This window comes from Neoarius graeffei, chromosome 12 (genome assembly GCF_027579695.1).
Source record: "Neoarius graeffei isolate fNeoGra1 chromosome 12, fNeoGra1.pri, whole genome shotgun sequence".
Lineage (NCBI taxonomy): Eukaryota > Metazoa > Chordata > Actinopteri > Siluriformes > Ariidae > Neoarius > Neoarius graeffei.
Genome location: NC_083580.1, coordinates 78038835 through 78060733, shown reverse-complemented (window position 1 = coordinate 78060733; position 21899 = coordinate 78038835). Strand labels below are relative to the sequence as shown.

General features: G+C 42.3%; 1 protein-coding gene across 1 annotated transcript in view; it reads left to right on the top strand.

Moving 5' to 3' along the window:
• Positions 1 to 19778, top strand: part of siah2l (seven in absentia homolog 2 (Drosophila)-like) — a 46338-nt gene extending 26560 nt beyond the window's left edge. The window contains exon 2 of the mRNA XM_060936471.1: positions 16456 to 19778. Within this exon, the coding sequence (XP_060792454.1) occupies positions 16456 to 17007 (552 nt within the window). The 3' untranslated portion in view covers positions 17008 to 19778. The remainder of the gene's footprint in view (positions 1 to 16455) is intronic.
• The last annotated feature ends 2121 nt before the right edge of the window (positions 19779 to 21899 follow it).

Below are 21899 nucleotides of genomic sequence, written 5' to 3'. Positions count from 1 at the left end.
GGGCTGTAAAAAGCTCGTCCAGTCACTTCATTCAGCCCAAATGTAACAATTAGTTGGCCGACCTGCCTGTCTACCTCCGTGCGCTCTGCTCATGCATTACCCCTTTTCCACCAAATCAGTTCTGGTGCTGGTTCACAACTCGTTCAACTTGCGAGCCAGCTGAGAACCAGTTTGCTTTTCCATAGCTCGTGGTGCTAAGAGAAGACACGTCATTACGTCGCTGTATACGTCAGTTACGTCGCTATGTTTGCATAAACCTTGGCGCGAATATCGAAACAAAAACAACACGGAAGCAGCAGCAGCAGCAACAATAATGGATGACTTCGCGTTTGTACAGCTGCTGCTTCTTGTCGCTTAAAAATGGCGATCTTTCGCGGTCTTGTTATTGTTGTTGGTCTTAACAACTCCGCCCCCCCGCTGACGTAAGCGGTTCTTTCCTCTGGCCCAGCAGAGAGTTGGTGCTAGCCTGGAACCGGTTTTTCTGGCCCCAGAGCCAGTTCTTTGTCAGTGGAAACAGAAAACCCGGTTCCAAACTAAGCACCGGCCCCGAACCAGCCCTGGAACTGCTTTGGTGGAAAAGGGGCAACATGTGACCAGAGTCTCCACAAGGTGAGGCAGATCTGTAGCTACCGCTGGCTGATTACTGTGACTTCAACAGAATGTGTTCTGGCACTAGAACGTTTTTATCTAGAAGTTCAGCACTTCTTCTTGTACCTGACTTTTGCACTCTGGATAAGAGCGTCTGCTAACGTCAGGGAAATGCTAGTGAGCTCAACAACTGTGAGGACGAACAATAGCCATGTTTATTTATATTGATGATGAAAATATAAAGCGTGTCCTTAGAAGACGTGAGATCGTTGGATACGATGACCATGTGCTACTCTGCTCTCTCACGGACTCCTCCTCCTCCTCCAGCAGTAGTCAGTAGGGTGCATCAGTTGCCCCCTAAAAATGAAAAGTTCCTCCGATCATGATGCATTTTTGTTTTTATGTTCCTTTTGGTAAGAAAACACACTGGGTGAAATATTTTGACAAAATTCAGAAGTTTAATGGTGGCACCAGGAGCTCAAAGTTCTGGAAAAAGCTGCTATTTTATGACAAAATTTCAATCACTTTTCATGAAGCATTATGGCACCTTATAGAGTATACCAAATATCTTAGATCCACATTTTTAGTACATATTCTAAATATATTATCAAGCACAGTTTGAGTTTTAGCTGTTCATTGAATCATTGTTCAACTACTTTTAAACAATACAAATGTATTATGGATCACATTAATGCTTCTCAGTCCTTTGCAAAGGTTCTTAACATGATCTCTGGCTCACAAGAAATCAATAAATGGAGTCCAACGTTGTGATTCAAACCTTACGCGAAAACATAAAATAAGTGTTTTTTGGCAAAAAAAAAAATGAACCTCATGGTGCCACCATTAGACTTTTGAATACGGTCAAAAAATGTTACAGGATGTCTTTATTGGTGAAAAGGAACACCCAAACAAAAATGCATCAGATTTTATGAAAGTGAGGGCAACTGATGCAGCCTAGTAGTCAGGCAGTGCGCGTTTGTGTGCTTTGGAGGGAAGGGATAAACAGAGTGGATGAGATTTTAATTTTTTAAAATCCCCCCCCCCCCCCCCCCCAATCTTTCTGAGTTGAATATTTTTTTCAGAATCTTGCTTCCTCTTGTTGTTTTCTCTAAAATTGCCGACTGTGGCTTTAAACCGCCCACCCCCTTGGTTTTTTGTTTTGTTTTTTGGAAACTTTGAAATGCTTAAGTGGGCGGCACGGTGGTGTAGTGGTTAGCGCTGTTGCCTCACAGCAAGAAGGTCTGGGTTCGAGCCCCGTGGCCGGCGAGGGCCTTTCTGTGCAGAGTTTGCATGTTCTCCCCGTGTCCGCGTGGGTTTCCTCCGGGTGCTCCGGTTTCCCCCACAGTCCAAAGACATGCAGGTTAGGTTAACTGGTGACTCTAAATTGACCGTAGGTGTGAATGTGAGTGTGAATGGTTGTCTGTGTCTATGTGTCAGCCCTGTGATGACCTGGCGACTTGTCCAGGGTGTACCCCGCCTTTCGCCCGTAGTCAGCTGGGATAGGCTCCAGCTCGCCTGCGACCCTGTAGAACAGGATAAAGCGGCTACAGATAATGAGATGAGATAAATGAAACTGTTTTACTGTTCGTTTGCTACCAGACCTCTATATTATGATACACTGGATCATAGAAATGGTAACGCCGTAGAAACATCCAGTATTTTAAGACTTATTGATCACAATATGTATAAAACATATATTTTTTTTAAATTAATGTTGAACTGGAGGATTTTATTTATTTGATATGTTGAATGTTCAGATGCTTCGATGAAAAGAAAAATTTAATCTTTTTTTTTTTACTCGATCCTTAGAATTGCAAATGTTGAATCAGCTGCTTCCAGGTTTATCATGATATCGATCTTGTATCATTAGATCACCCAGCCCTATAAACCACCAGACACAAGTCATGATTTTTATAATTTAGTGAACATAAACGCAATCCTTTGTGAATAGGTTTGCACTCTTTGGGAGCGCAGGTATTCCCTCAGTGGCTGTTCCACTCGGTGCACAGATCATTTAAATCATGGCAGAGAAGCTGATTTTGGATTAATGGCGCAGGTCAGTTGGCTCTTGCTGTGTGTTTTCCCCTTCTCTCTCTCTCTCTTCAATTGTTCCTGACCAGCTGCGTCTCGACCCACTGCCTGTTGTGCAAAAGGATCTCAATCAGAAACCATCTTGCGTGATTGAGCCTTCGCCGTTTCAGGCTCAGTCGGAGACAGAAATCAGGGACGCTCGTGGCTCTTGATGGCTCCCGAGAGAGCATTCTCGAAGGCGAGATGCAATTAGACACAGCGGGGTTTGATGGGATAAAAGCGTAATTTGGCGGTGTTGTCGTCTCGCACGCGGAACGATGTTGGATGTTTTGTTATTGGCAGTCGGACTGAACGCTGCGAGGCGCTCTGAGAGAGTCTGTGGGCTGTCGGAGAGACTCCTCTAAAAGAAAAGACCGTATTAGTTCAGGCCGTGTGATGTGGTGGGAATTTTACACCGATCTGAAAACCAGGATAAAATGATGGAACTGATATCAGAGGAGGGGAGGGGGGAGAGGAAAAAAAAAACTAATTCGGTCTGATCATTTCACAGGTGGAGAAGACTGGAATTGGATTTGGAAAATGTTTGAATATAAAGAAACAGGATTTTTTTTTTTCCTTTGGGTGTGTAAGAGAGGGCGCTTTATTTACTTATTTTTTACCACACTATGGTTGAATTCTCAAATCTTTCATGATGCTTAGCGTGCACACGTGTCTCAAGATACAGATTTAGATATCATGTTTTTTCTCATATCGCCCATCTCTGGTTTATGCCCATCAGCAAACATTATTATTATTATTATTATTATTATTGACTTCTCTTCCCCTTGTATATCTCCAGTCACTGGATATGAGCAATCGCGGGCTCTGATTGGCTACTCTACTACTAGGATATCAGCTCATATATTGTGAGTAGAGAAAAACAAAATGGCGGCGCGTGTTGCTGAACCAACCGAGGATGAAATAAAAACTACTCAAAAACAAAACCACAAAACAAGCAACAAAATATGGAATGAAAGTATTCAATGGTAAGAACACCTCGGGGGGGGGGTTATTTATTTATTTATTCATTCATTCATTCATTCCATTTCAAGAATTATTGCATTTTTAACAAACTTCTCCTGGCCTTTTGCCGGCTTGTTTACATTCTAAGTGGAAATTTTGTCGGACGTTTTGTACAAAGTTTTCATTTATCGAATTTGCAGCAAAATAAATCTCTTTCTCAAAATCCAGTGAATGTGGATAGAATGTTATTCCACTCGATCTCATCGTACATGGATTATAGCCATGATCAGCTCATGTACGACTCGGTTCTGTGGAATAACCTTGATTTGAGGCAGATTGTGAGAACGATGTAGAAAAATCTCTAGTGGGTTTTTGTTAACCATTTTGGAAGCTCCTGAACTTTAATTTTTTTACTTTTTTCATTGTATTTTTATCGGATAACATTTTAGTTAATGTAGATTTTTTTTTTTTTCCCCCTTAACATCTGCTTTACTTGAAGACCAAGAGCGTGGGGGAAGAGGAAATAATTTGTGTGTGGGCGAGCGAGCTGCCAGTCTCTTCCCCTCTCTGAGTGAAGTCCTTGTTGTGAGCGGTGATGTGATTGACAGCTGGTTGCTCTGTTTTGCGGCGTGTTACAGGCAGAAATCGGCGCTGCCTGGAAGCTGGATGATAACGTTTGCACTTTAGACTGCTCTCAGGTATTGATCGAACCTGGAGAGAGACAAAATATACAGCTCTCAGGATACACTTGTGCATTTGTTTGTGTGTTGGAGAGGTTTATTTAAGGATATGTTGAGTAGGTGAACTGAAATGTAGGAACTATTTTCCTTATAAAAAAAGAAGTCCAGATAAGTTTCCACCACTTCAGGTTTGAGGATGGTGGTGGAAGAGGCGTAATATTAGCAGCTGTGTGGTCGGGAGCTGCTTGGTGGCGGTGGCAGTCGCAAAACCTCAACAGGATGGTGGATTTTTAAAGAAATTCTGCAATAATGAAAATGCAGTACATTTTACAATAAAATTTTTATAAATGTCTAACATCTGATATTTTCACTCTTGATCTGTATCCCTAATTTCCCGAATGTTAATATTTTAAATATATACTTGTCTAATTCTCACTACATTGAACATTAGCAATTTAATAGATTTTATTTTATATTAATGAACTCAAAACATGGTCTGTTTAACCACGACATAGCGAGAGAAACTCAGTCGAGAACGTTCAGATGAAGGGAAAGGTGAGGGGGCGGGGCTTCCTGTTAATATCAGAGCTGGAAAGCTTTTTTTTTTTTTTCTTTTTGCAAAATCATTTCCAGATTCATATCGATTCCTGACTCATGTGGTGTTTTATTAGAGAAGAAGCGACGCCTGCTGTTTGAGCGTTAACTCGTCTGAGTGAACTTCAGAGTCACGTTATTAAAGGAGAACCGAAGGCAAATTTTTTTTATCAAAATTGTATTTATTTTATTAAATATCGGAATGCATTTCTGATCGCTATTTTGTCGCTGCTATAGCAAGTTCTGAGTGTTTGAAATATGCTCTGTAATATATCAGTCCATATGTCAAAGCAATGACTGTAAATGAGATTCGTTGAGACGTGTGCGAGACATCGTAGGACGGAAGTAAAACGTGCAGCGAAAATCAAAGTGACCAACATCTGCCAACGTTGTCAAAAGACGCGCGCGCCCTCTTTCGAACGCTGACATAATCAAGCCGGAAGTTTTGTTTGTTTTGAGAGCAATCAGGAAAGTTTGAAAAAAAGTAGGCGTCATTTAAACTCGTTTTTGTGCAATATTTCATTTGGAAAACAGTTTTCAAAATGGCAGCGCTGACACCTGGCTGACACTTCTTCACGTTTCGAAGTCTCGCACAAGTCTCGTGAAGATCGCGCGGATAAGCGACGCCTGCCGTGGACCAAACGAACTAAATTCAACACGGCTAAAAACCGAATAGGCCGATAAGTATAATATTTAATTACAATTAGTTGCCAATACGAGTCACGATATAAGGTTACTAAAACCGAAAACGTAATTGAATAACACGTTAATTAAGAAATAAAGCAAGTTTAAAAATGACTTCAGTTCCCCTTTAATCTGGGGAAACGTCACGGCATATCGTGTTAGACGAGTAAATCGTTATATCGTACGATGCTGGTAGGAATGATGGAAGTGTCCACGGTTCAAACTTGATGTGCTGGAGGGTTTTTTTTTTTTTTTTTTTTTTTGGAATCAGGAGCCTGTAAATTTTGAGCTGGACACTTCATTCCATCTCAGTAGTGAACCGTAAATCTACAGGCATCAGCATTTAATAACATTCACTTCCTTCTGTTGTGTCGTTGTTGTATTTTGTCCCCAGTGCATCCTTCATCTCTCATTAAGGGGTCCTAATTGAAACGTACCGGCTGTGTGGATTGGGGTGGGTACACACACACACACACAGTGCGAGTGAGGCCCCTTTAATTTTAACCTCGTGATTGCGCTGCCACTCTCGTGCCGCGGCTAAAAATAGATTGCTTTTCCCACCGCAGGGAAGCCAAGAGGTGGAGAGAGAGCGAGTGTGTGTGTGTGTGCGGGTGTGGAGAACATAGCAGGGGTGGTTTAGGTGTTTACAGTGCAGCAGGAGTCACCGTGTCCATCACAGCGGTAAAAGTAATCTCTGGCACTCATTGCGTGATTTCTTGGCCTCAGCTGCAGGCTCATCTCGGGCGATGAGATGAAGAGTCATGATGGCAGATTTCTGGAAAAGCTCCTTGCCAAAGGACAGAAGTAGTGAAAGGATGAAGGACAAAAAGAAGTGAAAGGGTGAAAGCAAAGGCAACTTCAACACACTGTTACTGAAAGTGGCTTCTTGGATTATGGAGTTCCTTCCTTCTGAAACAGGAAGTTGTCATGCGACCTCGTGTTGACGTGTCGACTGACTAAACAAACCTGAGCGTGAGCTCGCTAAATATCCAAACTTTTACCCTGATGGTGATGAAGTTTTCACTCAACGTCTTCCAGAATCGGAGAGCCTCAAGCAGCTAAAACACCTTCGATAAGTGCCGTCGTATAATCGTACAAATCCCCTCCTCTTCGAGATTTAAAGACTTGCACGCATGTAAATATTCACTCAACTCATGATTGAATATTCTTTTTTTAAAAAAAAGCTTAATTTTCTTAACAAATAATTATTTGCTCACCTTTTGTAAAGGCCAGAGTAAAATATAATAGCCCATTAACTAAAATATTCATTTTATTAAAAATGAAAGGTTAATAATCGGCCTTTTTCTTAATAAACATTTATAAACCTTTGTTCTGCCTCTATTTTGTTTCTCTTTTCTCTCTCTTTCAGCAGCCTGTAGAGAGAGGGGGAGGAGAGCGAGCGAGCGAGCTCTGATTTCTTGTTAAATTATTTTGTACAGAATCGCACAGATCAGATGTAAAATGTGAAAGCACTGCTGTGTGTTTTCGCAGCGATAGAGCTGTGCTACTTCCGCTTATGGTGAAGTCACACACATTGCTGTTATCGTACTTTGCACCCTCTGCTGTCTAAACACCGCAGTTACACAAAGGAGAAAATCAAGATTTTTTTTTTTAAGAAAAGGAAATGGTGTGTGAGTAAAAACACTGGATTCTTTTCCAACACACCGTTGAATCATGTTTACTGCTAACAAGCAAGCTACTATCGTCGAGCAAGACCCACCTCCTGGGGTGGGACATGCACTCTTGTCGTCCAATGAAATGGTTCTCATGAAGTTTTCCTGAGATAGGAGTCATTTAAAAAAAAAAAAATAAAATAATAATAATAACTTTTCCCAGACGTGATAAGCAATATAAACCACCAACCCCACACACACACACACACACAGAGGCAGATATCGGTTCTTATCGGTGTCCTTACGACTTGAAACGCCAATTTTGATTGCAACCAGTTTACAAATAGAAACGTATACAGAAGTGATGGGTTCAGGTCCCTAAACCGCTGCAGACGAGGGAAAGGGAAACGTAAGGGGAGGGCTGCTGGGGAACCACTTGCTGAGACACACACACACACACAGCGATCCTCCTCCTCCTCCTCCTCCTGGCCCCCCTCCCATCTGTGTGAGCGTTCTGCCAGTGCTGCAGTCCACAGTGTTTTTCTCCTTCAGCGAATCATCACTCCGGAGCAGAGGGATGGAGCGAGGGAGGACGGATAGACGAGTGAATGTGTATTTATCTGGAAAAGGCTGCTGTGTGTCGAGTTGAGCTACGTGCATGTAGCTGCACATACACGCTGTTGCTCTGTGTGTGTGTGTGTGTGTTCTGGAGGATTTCTAAAAAGCTGGAACGTGGGTACGACAAGCTGGTTTGATTTTGTTCGCTGGAATAGTTGTAGGTTGTTAAAGTTCTTGCCTCAAGAAGTGTTCAGGTCGGACCGGGGAGTGTGGGTTTTTTTTTTTTTTTATATTCGTCCTCGTGTGTGTGTTCGTTCACTGGACCGCAGTCTCTCCGCTTCATATTAGGTTTGTTCTGTTGAGTTGACAAATTGATTGGGTGTCGGACTGCACTCTGTGTGCGCGGGAACTGCAGCAGTGTCTTTCTAATGACCGGCCGTGTGCTCCATGTTTTAGCCGTAGAGGAGAAACAGATGTCCTCTCCAGGTTTCTCCTTGCAGGACACTATACGTCTTTGTCAGGAGGAGAGTAAACGGAGAGAGCAAGCGGAGTCATTACTTAGTTCTCTCTCTCCCACACACACACACACGTGGCAACGCTTTGTTTGAGTGAGTGTGTGGTGTTTCGATTGCTTTCCTCAACAGTGAGGCTCCTCTCCTCTTTCTCAGATCCTGTTAGTGTTTTTTCTTCCAGTTGTTAGCTTGTCTAATTGTATTTATTTATTTGAAACGACACTGATCTCCAGAACGTAATTTGGGTCACAGGAGTGTGAGGGATTTACAGTATAGTGTGTGTGTGTGAGAGACGATGCTGTGTCCGGCCTCCTGCCTCCCGCTCCTGAAGGAGCTCTCTCAGTGGCGTTGTTTGCTCGGTTGGCAGCGTCAGCGCGGTGTGTGCGCCGCGAGCTCCAGCCGTCCCGTGTGTCCCACCAACCCGCTCCCGGAGAGCGAGGTGAGTACGATCCCTGAGGACGTGCCGTCCCTCAGAGCGTTTCATCAGACGTGTTAACGTTCAGCAGTCAGCCTCGGTGTTCTTCACGTCATGTAAAGATGTTTTTCACTGATACTTTCATTTAATGGGTTTTGAATATGAGTAAATATATCATTCATATTCAAAACCCATAATATGAATTTTCCTGTCAAATTGTTATTTTTCTAATTTAATAATAGACTTCTAGTAACAGTGTCATTTGTGTTACTTGAGTTAATTTAGATTGTAACTCGAGACGGCACGATACTCCGCACGTAACAGTTCACTCAGCTCATGATTCGATTTTCCCACAATATTAAAAAAAAAAAAAGTAAAATAAATGTAGAGAATTTTATTAGTAAAAAGTAATTTATATTCTTCTTTGGCAGCTTACATATTCCTTTTGTTTCATAAAAACCCCTTTTTCATTTTCTTAATATCCAACAATGTTTATTGACCCACATTTGTAAAGTTTGGAGTAAAATATAATAACCTATTCACTAAAACATTCCTTTTATTAAAAACAAAAGTTAATATTTATTCCTTTTCTTAATAAACTTCTGTTCTGCCTTAATTTGCTTCCCTTTTCTTTCAGCAGCCTGGAGAAAGAGAGAGAGAGAGCTCTGATTTCTGGTTAAATCTATTTTAGTCAATCACACAACAGCTCTTGGACATTTTACATCTGTTTTTGCAGTATTAGAGCTGTGTTACTTCCGCCTACAGTGAAGTAACATGCATTCCTGCTATTGTACGTTATTGCACCCTCTACTGTCTAAACAACGCAATTACAGCAAAGAGAAACCAAGATTACGCGGCCTGATAATCATGATTTAATTTTCATTAATTCAAGTGGTCACGAATTTGTATCGTGATTTATCGTCGCACGATATATCGTTACATACCTACACGATACCACTTTCTTTCCAATAGCAAACCTTGAGTATCAGCTAAATATGCCCTGAAGCTTTACTTTTTAATTGAAGCCCTTCATGATTCAGCTCTTTCTCTCACGCGCGCACACACACGTTGAGGATGTAATGAAGTAGGAAGTTTAAAAAAAATAAAATTTAAATCCTAACAAAATAGTCAAGTCAAGTCTAAGTTTCAGAATGTGATTTCATCACGAGTGAAATAGCAGTACGCCTCCCGCCGTTCTCAACAAACTTGGTCACGTATCGATTGGAGGACACGATGGTGTATCGTTTCAGCGTCATTGTCAAATATCGAAACGCTGCTTTCGGAGTTGAATCGTGTACGAGCCTGAGGTTCACACGACTAATAACTCGAAGTACAAGATAAAGTCTCGTAATGTAATTTAACTTCTTGCGTAATGGATTAGTTCAGTACTCGCTCCAGCTGTGTTTAATTTCATGCTACTTCAGATCGATTTTTCTCTGTCGCTTTATCATTTTTATCGTATCGTTTGCCTCCACAGTGCCGTCACTCAGCTTTCATCTTTCCTCAACAAAACACGAGTGTCGAGTTTAGATTTGATCAGATTTTATTATACAGGGTGTCAGTCAGTGATCCAATAGAAATAGAACAACATGTGGCTACATTGAGTTTATTAACTGCATGTTTTTTTGGGTGTTATTTTTTTTTAATTCTCATTGGTTCCTGACTTTTTGAATGTTCTGTACAATTAGAGTACGATTCAGTGGGGTGGGTTGTGAGTTCCTATCCAGCGTGCGGTTTAATATACTGGTCTACAATGCCAGTGTGTCCCAGCCCATATAGTGACGAGAGACACTTCAGATTTCAGTTTAAAACAAACAAAAAAACCCTGAATTTGAAATTGTCAATTGTGTGAGAAAGAAATAGTAAATTTGAATTGAGCTGAACATCAGTTAGGATTTTGACGAGAGGTGGCGCTGTTTCCGATTCCCAGATGGTTGCCAAAATTGGAGAAAAGGGGGGAATGAACCTCGAACAAGGAGAAAAGATTGGATTTGGACTCAAATGTTGATGTATAAGGAGCCTTGATTTGTATTGTGTGGGGTGGGTTTATTTTATTAATTTTTTTTGAAGTGGGATTTATTTTTATTAATTGGGACGTGTTGCAACAAAATGAGTCCAGTTGGCGCAGAAAAACAAGGAAAGTTGTTTTCTTGGCTTCTTAAAAAATCTCCAGTTAATTATCTTTAAAACAAGGAGGCGTTTGTTGGATTTGGCGGAAACCATCCGGAGAACTTCGGGAAAATTAAGGAATAATTTTAACAGGATCAGGTTTGGAGAAAATCCGCTGTAAACTTTGGCGCGTAATTTGATATTAACGCATCGCGACCAGATAATCATGTTTTTAGTCAAGTATTACAGTCCAAGGTTTTGACAATGGATTCAGTACAGATGAATTTTATGACAGTTATTAGGTTGTTTGTTTTTTCTAGAGAATTTTTTTTCTTTTTCTGTTTCATATCACTTTATCTTGGAATGAACTTTTGCTCCACTGGACTCATTTTGTGAGGTCACGCCCTATTTACACTTATGTTTATTTGGTTTTGTGTAAAATCTTGCAGTTTTATGGAAGTTTTGTTTCAAGGTGCACATTTGTGTGGTTTTTTTTCCCCCTCCCCCCTTTTTTTTGCACTTTTTCTAAAAAAACCTTTGTACTGATGATAATTCTGTTTGCGACAGTAGGATAATTTTGTGCTTTCTGTCTTTGAAATTAAGTTGTTATATAAAGTGAAATAATTGGATGTACTGAATGGGAGATCAGTAATACATTACTTGTGCAGTGTGACTGGAAGAATGACTCGGTGTCGAATTGTAATTTTCCCGTTGTGTATCGTGCGCTGCAGCGTTTATCACGTTTATGAGAAACAGTGACACGGTGGAAGAGACGAGCTTGGATTCCACGTCCATCCAGACCTTCTAACCTAATTACGTCAGCTCTGAAACTTTTAGCCAGATTGCTATTGATTCTCGATTAACTGGCGGCTCCCTGAGGAGATGGCCCCGCCTTGCTCGGCTTCGCCCCGCCCCACGATGTCCCGGTACTGATTGGGGGGGGGAATCAAATTCCCATCACCTGGTGGAACTCCGCAGTGTTGGGAGCGGGGGGGGGGTGTTAATAGATGGGTGTGGTTATGATTTTCCTAGCCACCTTGTAATCGTGTAGAGCGACTTCACTGAGAATCTGAACAGCCACAGCACATCGGAGGAGTTTCAATCTCTCTCTCTCTCTGTCTCTCTCTGGGGAGGTGACCATAATGATGGCATTGTGACGGTTTCAGATTTTCTCTCATGGGTTCTGAGTCTATACACACACGATGGAGAGTGCAGGTCGTCTCATCACTCAGCACTGACGAACGTCTCCCAGATTTTTTTTTTTTTAAAGTGTGTGTGTGTGTGTTTTGCTTTTTGTAAATAAATTAGCATAAATGCTTCCACTGGAGAACTGCTGGTTCTGAATCTCCTCTAAAATTGGCTGTGTGGGTTTTTTTTCGTAAGCTGGAAGTAGGAAACAAATTACAGACTGAACTGTCAATCTGAGCATTTAAAAAGGCAGAAAAGAATGGAAGGAAACAAAGATGAAAGGAAGGGGGGGAAATAATGGAAGAAAGCAAGGAAAGGATGAGAAGGAAAAAATAATGGAATGGAAAAGTGAAGGTAGAAAAGAATGGAAGGACAGGGGAAGGATGATGGAAAGGGAAGAAAGGAGGGAAACTGGAAGATGAAAGGAAGAAAAGAATGGAAGGAAACAAAGGCAGGACAATTGAAGGAGAAAATGAGTGGAAGTAAGGAAAGGAAAAGAATATCAAGGGAAGAATGGAAGGAGGAAAGGGGGGAAAAAGGAAGGCAAGTAAGAAAAGAATGGAAGGAAAGGTGAAAGGAGGGAAACGGTGGAAGATGGGAAGACGAAAGGAAACGAAGAAGGATTGAAAGACAAGGGAAGGAAAGAGCAGAGTAGAAGGGGGGGAAGGGAAGGCAGGTAAGAAAAGAATGGAAGGAAAGGTGAAAGGACGATGGAAAGGGATGAAAGGAAACAAAAGAAGGACGATTGAAAGACAAGGAAAGGAAGAAAAGAGAGAAGAATGGCAGGAGGAAAGAAAAAGGGAAGGCAAGTAAGAAAACAGTGCAAGGAATCAAAGGAAAATGAAAACTGACCTTTTTTGAATAAATAATTCAGGACGGTGAAGTTCGTTTCAGTGCAGTTTTAAGGCGAGTATTTTGAAGTGAAGCTTTACTCCCCTGGAGCGCAAACGGAGAAGAAACGGAATAATTTTTGTTTTGACTCTGATTGTAAAATCATTTTTGAATTTATTCTGGATTATAACCAGGGGATGGGATCAGAGAGAGAGAGAGACTGTACATGTTCCAGTGTAGAATATCTTTAACATTCTGTAATGGAGATGAAAATATGAAACGCATCCTGTTTTAATGTTTTTTATCAAACACATTTGACCGACCGCTGGTTCTCTGAGCTCCTGGGATGTGATTTGCAACTTAAATGTGGAAAAGTCAATAATTTATTAGCCAAGCTTGCAGACTTCACAAGGCGAATCTGGCACAGAGTCCGGCTGTACACAAAAGCGAATGCCAAGCGAGGCCTCCTGGAGCCCCGGGCACGCCTTAATTAAAATAAAAGCACCAGAAGGAAGCTCAAGGTGGAGAAGGGGGCGGGTATCATCCGCTACAACTGCTGGCAGTGACGTTTTGTGATGCGAGATTAATTTGCCTGGTGGTCTGACGTCTTCCCGTTTTTTATTTTTTCCTTAGTAAACAAATAATGATAAATTGTTGACATGTCAGGGTGTTAGACTAGAGATCTCAACAGTACAGGAATAGAGCAACCTTCAGATTTCCATCACCTCCAACACTCGCATGTCTCGAGAACCCATTCCACAACAAGTGGCAATGTTTCGCACTTTACAGTCCAAATCCAGGAGCTCATTTATATCATCTCCTCAGCTGAAAAGAGAGAGGGAGGAGAGGAGAGGGTGGCAGCTTTATCACCAGCCCACTGCTTGGGGGATTACTGCACGTAATCCCGTCTCCCTCTAATTAAAAAAAAAAAAGATAAGAGGATAAACTGCCAATGGGGAAACGACTTTGCACCCAGAATGATTTCTACCCCAAGTCGTTCAAATCATGGACAAGTTGAGGAATCCAAAAAGGATTAGAGAGATGACTTGACTTCCAGGGTATTTGGATGATGGCCAGGTACTATTGAAAAGGAAAGTCAGTTAGTGTCGCAAAATGAGAAGGTGCAAGACAAGAGGGAGAACTGTTCTTTTGTTCCTTAGCCACTTCTTCCCAGATGAGGTATCATCAGTAAATGGTGGTGCAGTTTCTTTCTGGGATGCTGGATGGTGAGCATCAATCAGAGATTGCTGCTTGTTCTTCTGAGCTCCACTCTTCTGGGAAGGTTCTCCAATAGATTTTGGGGTGTGCCTGTGGGGATTTTTGTTCATTCAGTTCAGCTACAAGAGCATTAGTGAGATCAGACTCTGATGTTGAGGCTCCAGTTTGTTCCAAAGTAGGTCTGTGAAAGTTCAGTCATCCAGGTCATCGTAAACCGTAGGTGCTAAAGCAAGGCGACTGGACGTGCTTGAAGTTCTTGAAGATGTTTCACCTCTCATCCAAAAGACTTCTTCAGTTCTGTCTGACTTGTGGGGAGTTCCAGGTATTTATCCTCGAGTGGACCAAAAGCAACCCCAAGGATCTAAGAATACCTGGAACTCTCCACTAGTCAGACAGAACTGAAGAAGCCTTTTGGCTGAGAGATGAAACATCAAGAACTTCAAGCAAATCCAGTTGCCTGCTTTTAGCACCTAGTTTTCATTCCAAAGGTGTTCAGTGGGGTTGAGTTCAGTCAGGGCTCTGTGGAAGACACTTGAGCAAGTCCAAACTTAGCGAACCATGTCTTCTTGGCACTCGCTTTCACTTTAGGGAACAAGTTTGGGCTTCTTAATTCCCGTGAAGGCAAATTGTCTTCTACACAACTGTGGCAACAGTTTTGAGAAGAACCACATGGGTGTGGAGTGTGAAGGTCAGGTCAGGTGTCCTGAATTGTTTGTCACAGGTGTGAGAATGTTGTCAGAGATACTCGGGGGTTGATTCATTGTTGGCTCATTCTGCTGGCAGGCGATGAGTTTATGCCATCATGTGTTGTCCGGCATCATCCACGTTTCACAAAAATCGCTGCTTCTCTCTTGATTCTTCACCGATTTTGATTCTTTCTGGCATGAAGTTAGAGGTACCTAGGGTGTATGTATATAACTTCTACCCAGATTTGCTTCATTACAATTATTAATGAAGTTATGGACTGACTAAACTCTATATAGCTTGCAACATTTTATTGCGCAAGGTGGCCCACTTTAGATTGTTCCTTCTGGACTAGATGGGGCCGGAGTGAGCTACACCGTCTGTGACGGTCTAATTTTATTGCAAGCTTGCTTGGGTGGAATGAAACCAGACAGTGGGATATATTGGCGTTCGCCGTACACCACCTTTGTCGGTGAATTGTTGAGCTCTCAGGCTCAACATGCTCGCTGAGGAAACTTTACCAAAGGTCTAGTGATTTTCCACCATTAATCACCAAGTTTTCCTTGAGCGCCATCATCCATCTTTGTCTTCTCGTTCCCTGCGGTGCCATGTTTTATTTTTTAATAGTGTGCTAAACCCAATGAATAGCAGCTCATTTTTTGTGACCGCTCTAAGCTGATGAAATTCCTGGGGGAAAAAGATCAGGTTATTGCAGGATTTGCAGCTTTTGTTGATCCTTGAGTCCAATCCTGTAGTATTTGTTGCCTGTAATGTGCACCGTGACTTTGGGGAGCGTCAGACTTCTGCAGTGCTTGCATTTCTGCGAAAGGCTGCGCAACATTCATATTTGACCTTCACCAGTCCTTCCTGCCTGAATAATTAAGGAAAGAGCCTCGCTATGTACCAGAGTAATTCGTTTTCAGGTGACTGCCCTGGTCCGTCCTACTCCTATTTCCTCACAATGCTTCCTGTCATCCACATTTTAGAGAATAAGGAGTTGACCTTTCATGACCCAATTCGGAACAAGACTTGCATGTGGTGTAGGATGTAGCAGACATGGACCTACTGATTCTGGCACTATAACTAATTTATGGACTCGTATTCCCTCTCGGTTCCCTTGGCACTGATTGATTGTCATCTGTATCCTTCATCTACCCGCCCTCCGCCTCTCCAATTTCTTCATCTTAACAATGCCCCCCCCCCCCTCCCCCTTTGTTCTGCCCTACCTTCCTCACCGTGTAGCCATTTTATAAATGATTCTGCCTGGTCTGATTTTCATTTCCATGTTTTTTTTTTTTTTTCCCTTTTATACTTCTCTCTTTGTGTGTGCATGCAGAAGTAGTGGCACATCAAAGCCAGAAGATCCCTGTTCATCAGGTTTCTAAGTGATCTCAAACCTACCAACAAGCTTGGTTTCTCTTTCTTTCAAGCTTTCTGCCATCATCATGAACTTAAATGTGTCTCAAATCAAAATTATGACCTTGTGTTCAAGTGTTTTACTAATCTAGAATATCCAGAAGTTTGGTTTCGCAAGTCAGACTTTTAGGTAGGGTTGAAAGCTACAGGAGATGTTTAACCCGAGTAGGAAAACCGTTAAAGATGGTGGACAAGTATGAGATTTGAGACACAACACCGTTTTTTGGATAGTGTCTTATGGAGCTCCACTACCCTACTGTAAAGTATATTCCAGGTTTAACATGTCCCCCCCCCCCCAGTTCTTATTTGCCTCCTTCTCTCCTTCTCTGTAGTACGCCTCGGCGGGGTGCCTGCTGTCCTTGCACCACAGCGAGAAACCGGAGCACGAGGAAGTTTGCGAGTTCCGTCCATACACCTGCCCCTGCCCTGGCGCTTCTTGCAAATGGCAGGGCTCCCTGGAAGCAGTCATGCCCCACCTCATGCACGCCCACAAATCCATCACTACGCTTCAAGGCGAGGACATCGTCTTCCTGGCGACAGACATCAATCTGCCCGGCGCGGTGGACTGGGTCATGATGCAGTCCTGTTTTGGCCACCATTTCATGCTGGTGCTGGAGAAGCAGGAGAAGTACGAAGGCCATCAGCAGTTCTTTGCCATCGTGCTCCTCATCGGCACTCGCAAACAGGCTGAGAACTTCGCCTACCGTCTCGAGCTCAACGGCAACCGCAGACGCCTCACGTGGGAAGCTACGCCACGGTCTATTCACGACGGTGTAGCGGCAGCAATTATGAACAGCGACTGCCTCGTCTTTGACACCTCCATCGCCCATCTGTTTGCTGATAACGGCAACCTGGGCATTAACGTGACCATTTCCATGTGCTGAGGTAGCAGTCTGACCTCTACAGGGAATGATCTTGACAGGGTGGAGGGTCTGTTGGGACGAACGTCCGGTTGGGAGATGTATACATTCGTGTACGTGTCTTTTCAAGAATTGTTCCTCGCAAGATGGCGCACAGGTTGGGATGCTGAACAGAGGAGACGGATAATCGTCCTTCCATAGCATGGCGTGTTGGTACGGGAGAAGCACATCTTGCTTTGCCCAAGGACAACGATATGACTGTGCATACTACTCCGCTGTCTGGCTTAGCTCAGTCCGAGTTCAAGTACGGAACGTGGCCATGTCTACAACAGGACGTCCGCAGCCAAGGCTTCACGTTCTCCGGTCCGGCGTCTGGAGCCGGGCTTCAACGAGTTGTGCGGAAATCGTAGCACGGCTGCTTCACACAACATACGTGTGACATGAAATATTGCACTGACTGACTTTTTTTTTTTCTTTCCAAATTGAATCATAACTGTGTAGATGGTAAGATGTTCGGAGGGTGCAGTAACTCCCAGAAACAAAATGGTGTGCACGGTGGAAATAAAGCTAACTTCAGTGCACTTGTGAGCCACCAGGTCTGTCAGGCAAACGCACGAATTCTTGCATATTCATCTGTTTTTAGTTGTTTATAAACATTTCTCATGCCACAATCACCATGGAAACTTCGCCTGGTCTCAACAATACGTCAGTAGAACAGATTTCTCGATGGTCCCCAAGTAGATCCTTCTGCCAAACCAGAGCAAAGGTTCCGATTGTTGATCAAGTGAACGAAATGAACGCAGCCGAACCTTTTCCAACCGTACGCTGTTCCCCGTATCACTGAAATAAATCTCCTCATATACTGTCTTGATACTTGAATGTTTTCGAACTGTGGTACTCTGGGCTCGGTATCGTACGTTCGTGGTCCAGTTCCTGGTGACTGCATGTAAACTTTAGGAGTCTGCATGCTACGATAAATGAGCGACTGCTAGCTAACTGCTCTCGGAGCAGTTCAGGGTTTCCTGTGGTTTGTTCCTTTTTATGTAATTTTTTTTTTTTTTTTTCCCCCTGATCTGAATCTGAAATGATCAAAATGACAGTCTGTACATATTCAAAAAAAAAAAGTTTTATTTGTTGGTGTTTTTTTTTTTTTTTTTTATGTCTCTCTTTAAATGGGTTGTTTAGTCTTGCTTGGTTTGTGCTCCAGCTTTTTAAACCACAACTCAAATTATTTGGGAATTTTATTTAAATTTTTTTTTTTTAAACCACACTTCCGAGGTGACTCAACCTTACAGCGCCTTATTGTCTACAACTCGAACCTTTCCGAGCCCAACAGGGCACAATTTCAGGTCTGTAACCCAATGAATTTGAAGAGCCTTAGTCATAAAAAAAAAAAAAAAAGGCATTTTTTTTTGGGGGGAATGTAAAATTTATGCTTTATAAAACCTCCAGAACTCCACAGCAGTAGCCGAGACGACGACAAAAAAAAAAAAACAACACACCCCACATGCAACCCGAACCTCTACACAAATACCTCTGATGTGATGTTGAACATCTGTAAGTGGACTGCATCGATCTCTGGAACCCTGGTGGTCTTCAGTTCAGCAAGAGTCGTCCTTGTCTTTCTATCACGCTTATTTAAATATGTAAATGTTCCTTCAATCTGCTATCCAGATGTTGTGTTTTTTTTGGGGGGGGGGGGTTAATGGATTTTGTATGTTGTGCAAGACTTGAAGGAAATATTCGTGTCGTTCATGTTTATTCCGTGAGCTCGTCTTGCTCCAGTCAGTGTCTGCTTTCCAAATACGGTTTGGTTCTAATCACGTGGTTGTCATGGCAACTCGATATCCAAATTAGAACCTTTTGGATAATAGTGTGGAAGGTGGTGGTGGTCCAGACGTTCTTGAAACACACAATGTCTCCTGAGTATTGGATCCATTTCACCAAAAATGACACTTCAGGGTTTATCACCGTGGCAACAACTATCATGCCATGATCGATCAAACAAATTCTCATAATTCTGACAAACACCAATATTTTAAAAAATAAATCAACAATTAACTTTTTAGTTTTAAATTTCAAGGTTGAGCCAACTGCTTGAGTTTGTAATTAAAAAAAAAAAAAAGTTAGAAAACACGTCGTTAAATCCTCCAGACTCGTAATAAACATTCGTTTGAAGTGTTGATCGCAATTCATCCAAACTAAAACTGGCTTTATATGGTTACATTTTGCTATTGCAGATTTAAATAAATCAATCACACATTGTAAAAACGTTCGTGCGAGATCAGTAGAATTATCCTGCGCTCACAATACGATGGCTCGTTTCTTGTAGGCGTGGCGCTTTCCAAATGTCGTACTGTCTCTATACAGTTAGTGGTCGTGTACGACAGGAGAAGACAAAACTACGGTATTTATGCGTCAGACAGTAAATACGAGTTAATTGCAGGTGAAAGGGGGAACTGAACAAATGCCACACCACACGGGCTGTACGATCGCTTGGAGGAATCAATCGAGCTCACGGTTTGGATTCGTCATCATCACACGCCGTTTACTTTGGATGTTGCTCAGCGGCAGCCGTTTTAGTACTATCGTGACCAGAGACAGCTGCGAAAGAAATTTTTCGTTATGGCGCTCATCTGAAAACTCTGAGTGAGAAGAAGAAACGGGCTGATATGTGATACTTGCGGGACGGCTACGAACGCAACGAACACTGATGGTGAAATGTAACAATTTTCTAATGGAGAGGGGGAAAAAAAAAAAGTTTGTCCTTAAAGGAACAGTCCACCGTACTTCCATAATGAAATATGCTCTTATCTGAATTGAGACGAGCTGCTCCGTACCTCTCCGAGCTTTGCGCGACCTCCCAGTCAGTCAGACGCGCTGTCACTCCTGTTAGCAATGTAGCTAGGCTCAGCATGGCCAATGGTATTTTTTGGGGCTGTAGTTAGATGCGACCAAACTCTTCCGCGTTTTTCCTGTTTACATAGGTTTATATGACCAGTGACATGAAACAAGTTCAGTTACACAAATTGAAACGTAGCGATTTTCTATGCTATGGAAAGTGCGCACTATAATGACAGGCGTACGAACACCTTCTGCGCGCTTCGGCAGCGCATTGATACGGAGCTCAGATATAGACTGTTCCTTTAAAATCACGTTTCCTGCGTCAGTTCTCAGTGGATTTCAGTTCTGATTTGTTTTATTTGAAAGAACTCGACCTTCTGTACAACACTCGGTCGTTGTATTGTCATATAAACCTATGTAAACAGGAAAAACGCGGAAGAGTTTGGTCGCATCTGACTACAGCCCCAAAAAATACCATTGGCCATACTGAGCCTAGCTACATTGCTAACAGGAGTGACAGCGCGTCTGACTGCGTCTGACTGACTGGGAGGTCGCGCAAAGCTCGGAGAGGTACGGAGCAGCTCGTCTCAATTCAGATAAGAGCATATTTCATTATGGAAGTACGGTGGACTGTTCCTTTAAAGCACACTCCCGTTTTCTGTACGCTTTTCCAGATTGGGCTGATTGATGAAATTTTCTTTATCGCGTGGCGTTAGAGGATCTTTATCATGCATCGTGAGAGAGTGAAGAAACTCCGCTGTAGGGCGGTTTGTTAGAATCCAGCCTGGATCTTATCAGTAGCTCGAACAGTATGAGACGCAACAACGTGCTAAACCACGAGCGCTGAAAATCGCGGTCTGAAGCCAGCTTTAGATGAACAACAAGATGGTTCTTCAAGAGTCCTGAGACTTGAACTTGGAACCTTCTCGGACTGAACTATAAAAAAAAAAGTTCAGAAACGTGAAACCTCAGCTCGTGTCTATTTCATTGTTTATTCCTGAGGGGGAAGGAACACGCAAGATCCTCAGGAACGCCTCCACCAGTTCATAAGGACGGACTGTAAATCTGTAAAGGCTTCACACACCACAAGATGGAGGAACATCTCACGACTCATTGGGTTTTCTTTCTCTTTTTTTTTTCTCTATTAACTGCACCACACACACCTCACCCCCGCTATGACATACAGAGTGTAATAGAACTGGACGAGGCCCTGAATAAATTAATTCTGATGAAGGGAGCAGGTGGGGGTCATGATGATGATGATGATGATGAAGAATTAGCTGAGGTTTGTAAATCAGCCTCAATCTCCACTTATAAAATAAACTGGAAAACGTTAATCATAGCTGTGGAATAGAAATGCTGAATTTCTAACTGGCGAATCGAATACGAACCACAATGAAAACATTTGTTCAAGGACTGATTTCCACACAGACTTCAAAACAACCCGTATTATTCTATCCGCATTCAGTGAATGAGCAATCGCGGGCTCCGATTGGCTTCTCTACTGACGGCATATGGGCTGATATCCTAGTAGTAGAGAAAAACAAAACCACAAAAAAAGCAGCAAAATCTGGAATAAAAGTATTCGATGGTAAGAACGTTTTGTTTTTTTTTCTCTTCAAGAATTAATTATCGCATTTCTCACAAATTGCTCCTGTCATTGTGCCGGTTTGTTTACATTCTAAGCGGAAATTATTTTGTCTAAAGATTTTATCAAATTTGCAAAAAAAAAGGTGTTTAAATCCAGTGAATGTGGATAGAATAAAACAGTTATTCCACTCAATCTCGTTGTACACGGCTTATAGACAACTCGGTGCTACGCGCCTCATCGGCGATCGGCTCATGCACGACTCGATTTCATGAAATAACTGTTAATAATCGAAGGGGTGGGGCGATATGACGGAAATATCGTATCACAATTCTACGGCTTTTCCTGTGATACCAGATGCATCACGATATAACTGTTTACTGCCAGAAATACAATAGGTGTTGCTTTTAAAAAAAAAAAAAATTAAAAATAGATTTTTTAAATTAATGTTTTACCATTTTAGAGTACAAAATTTTAACATGAA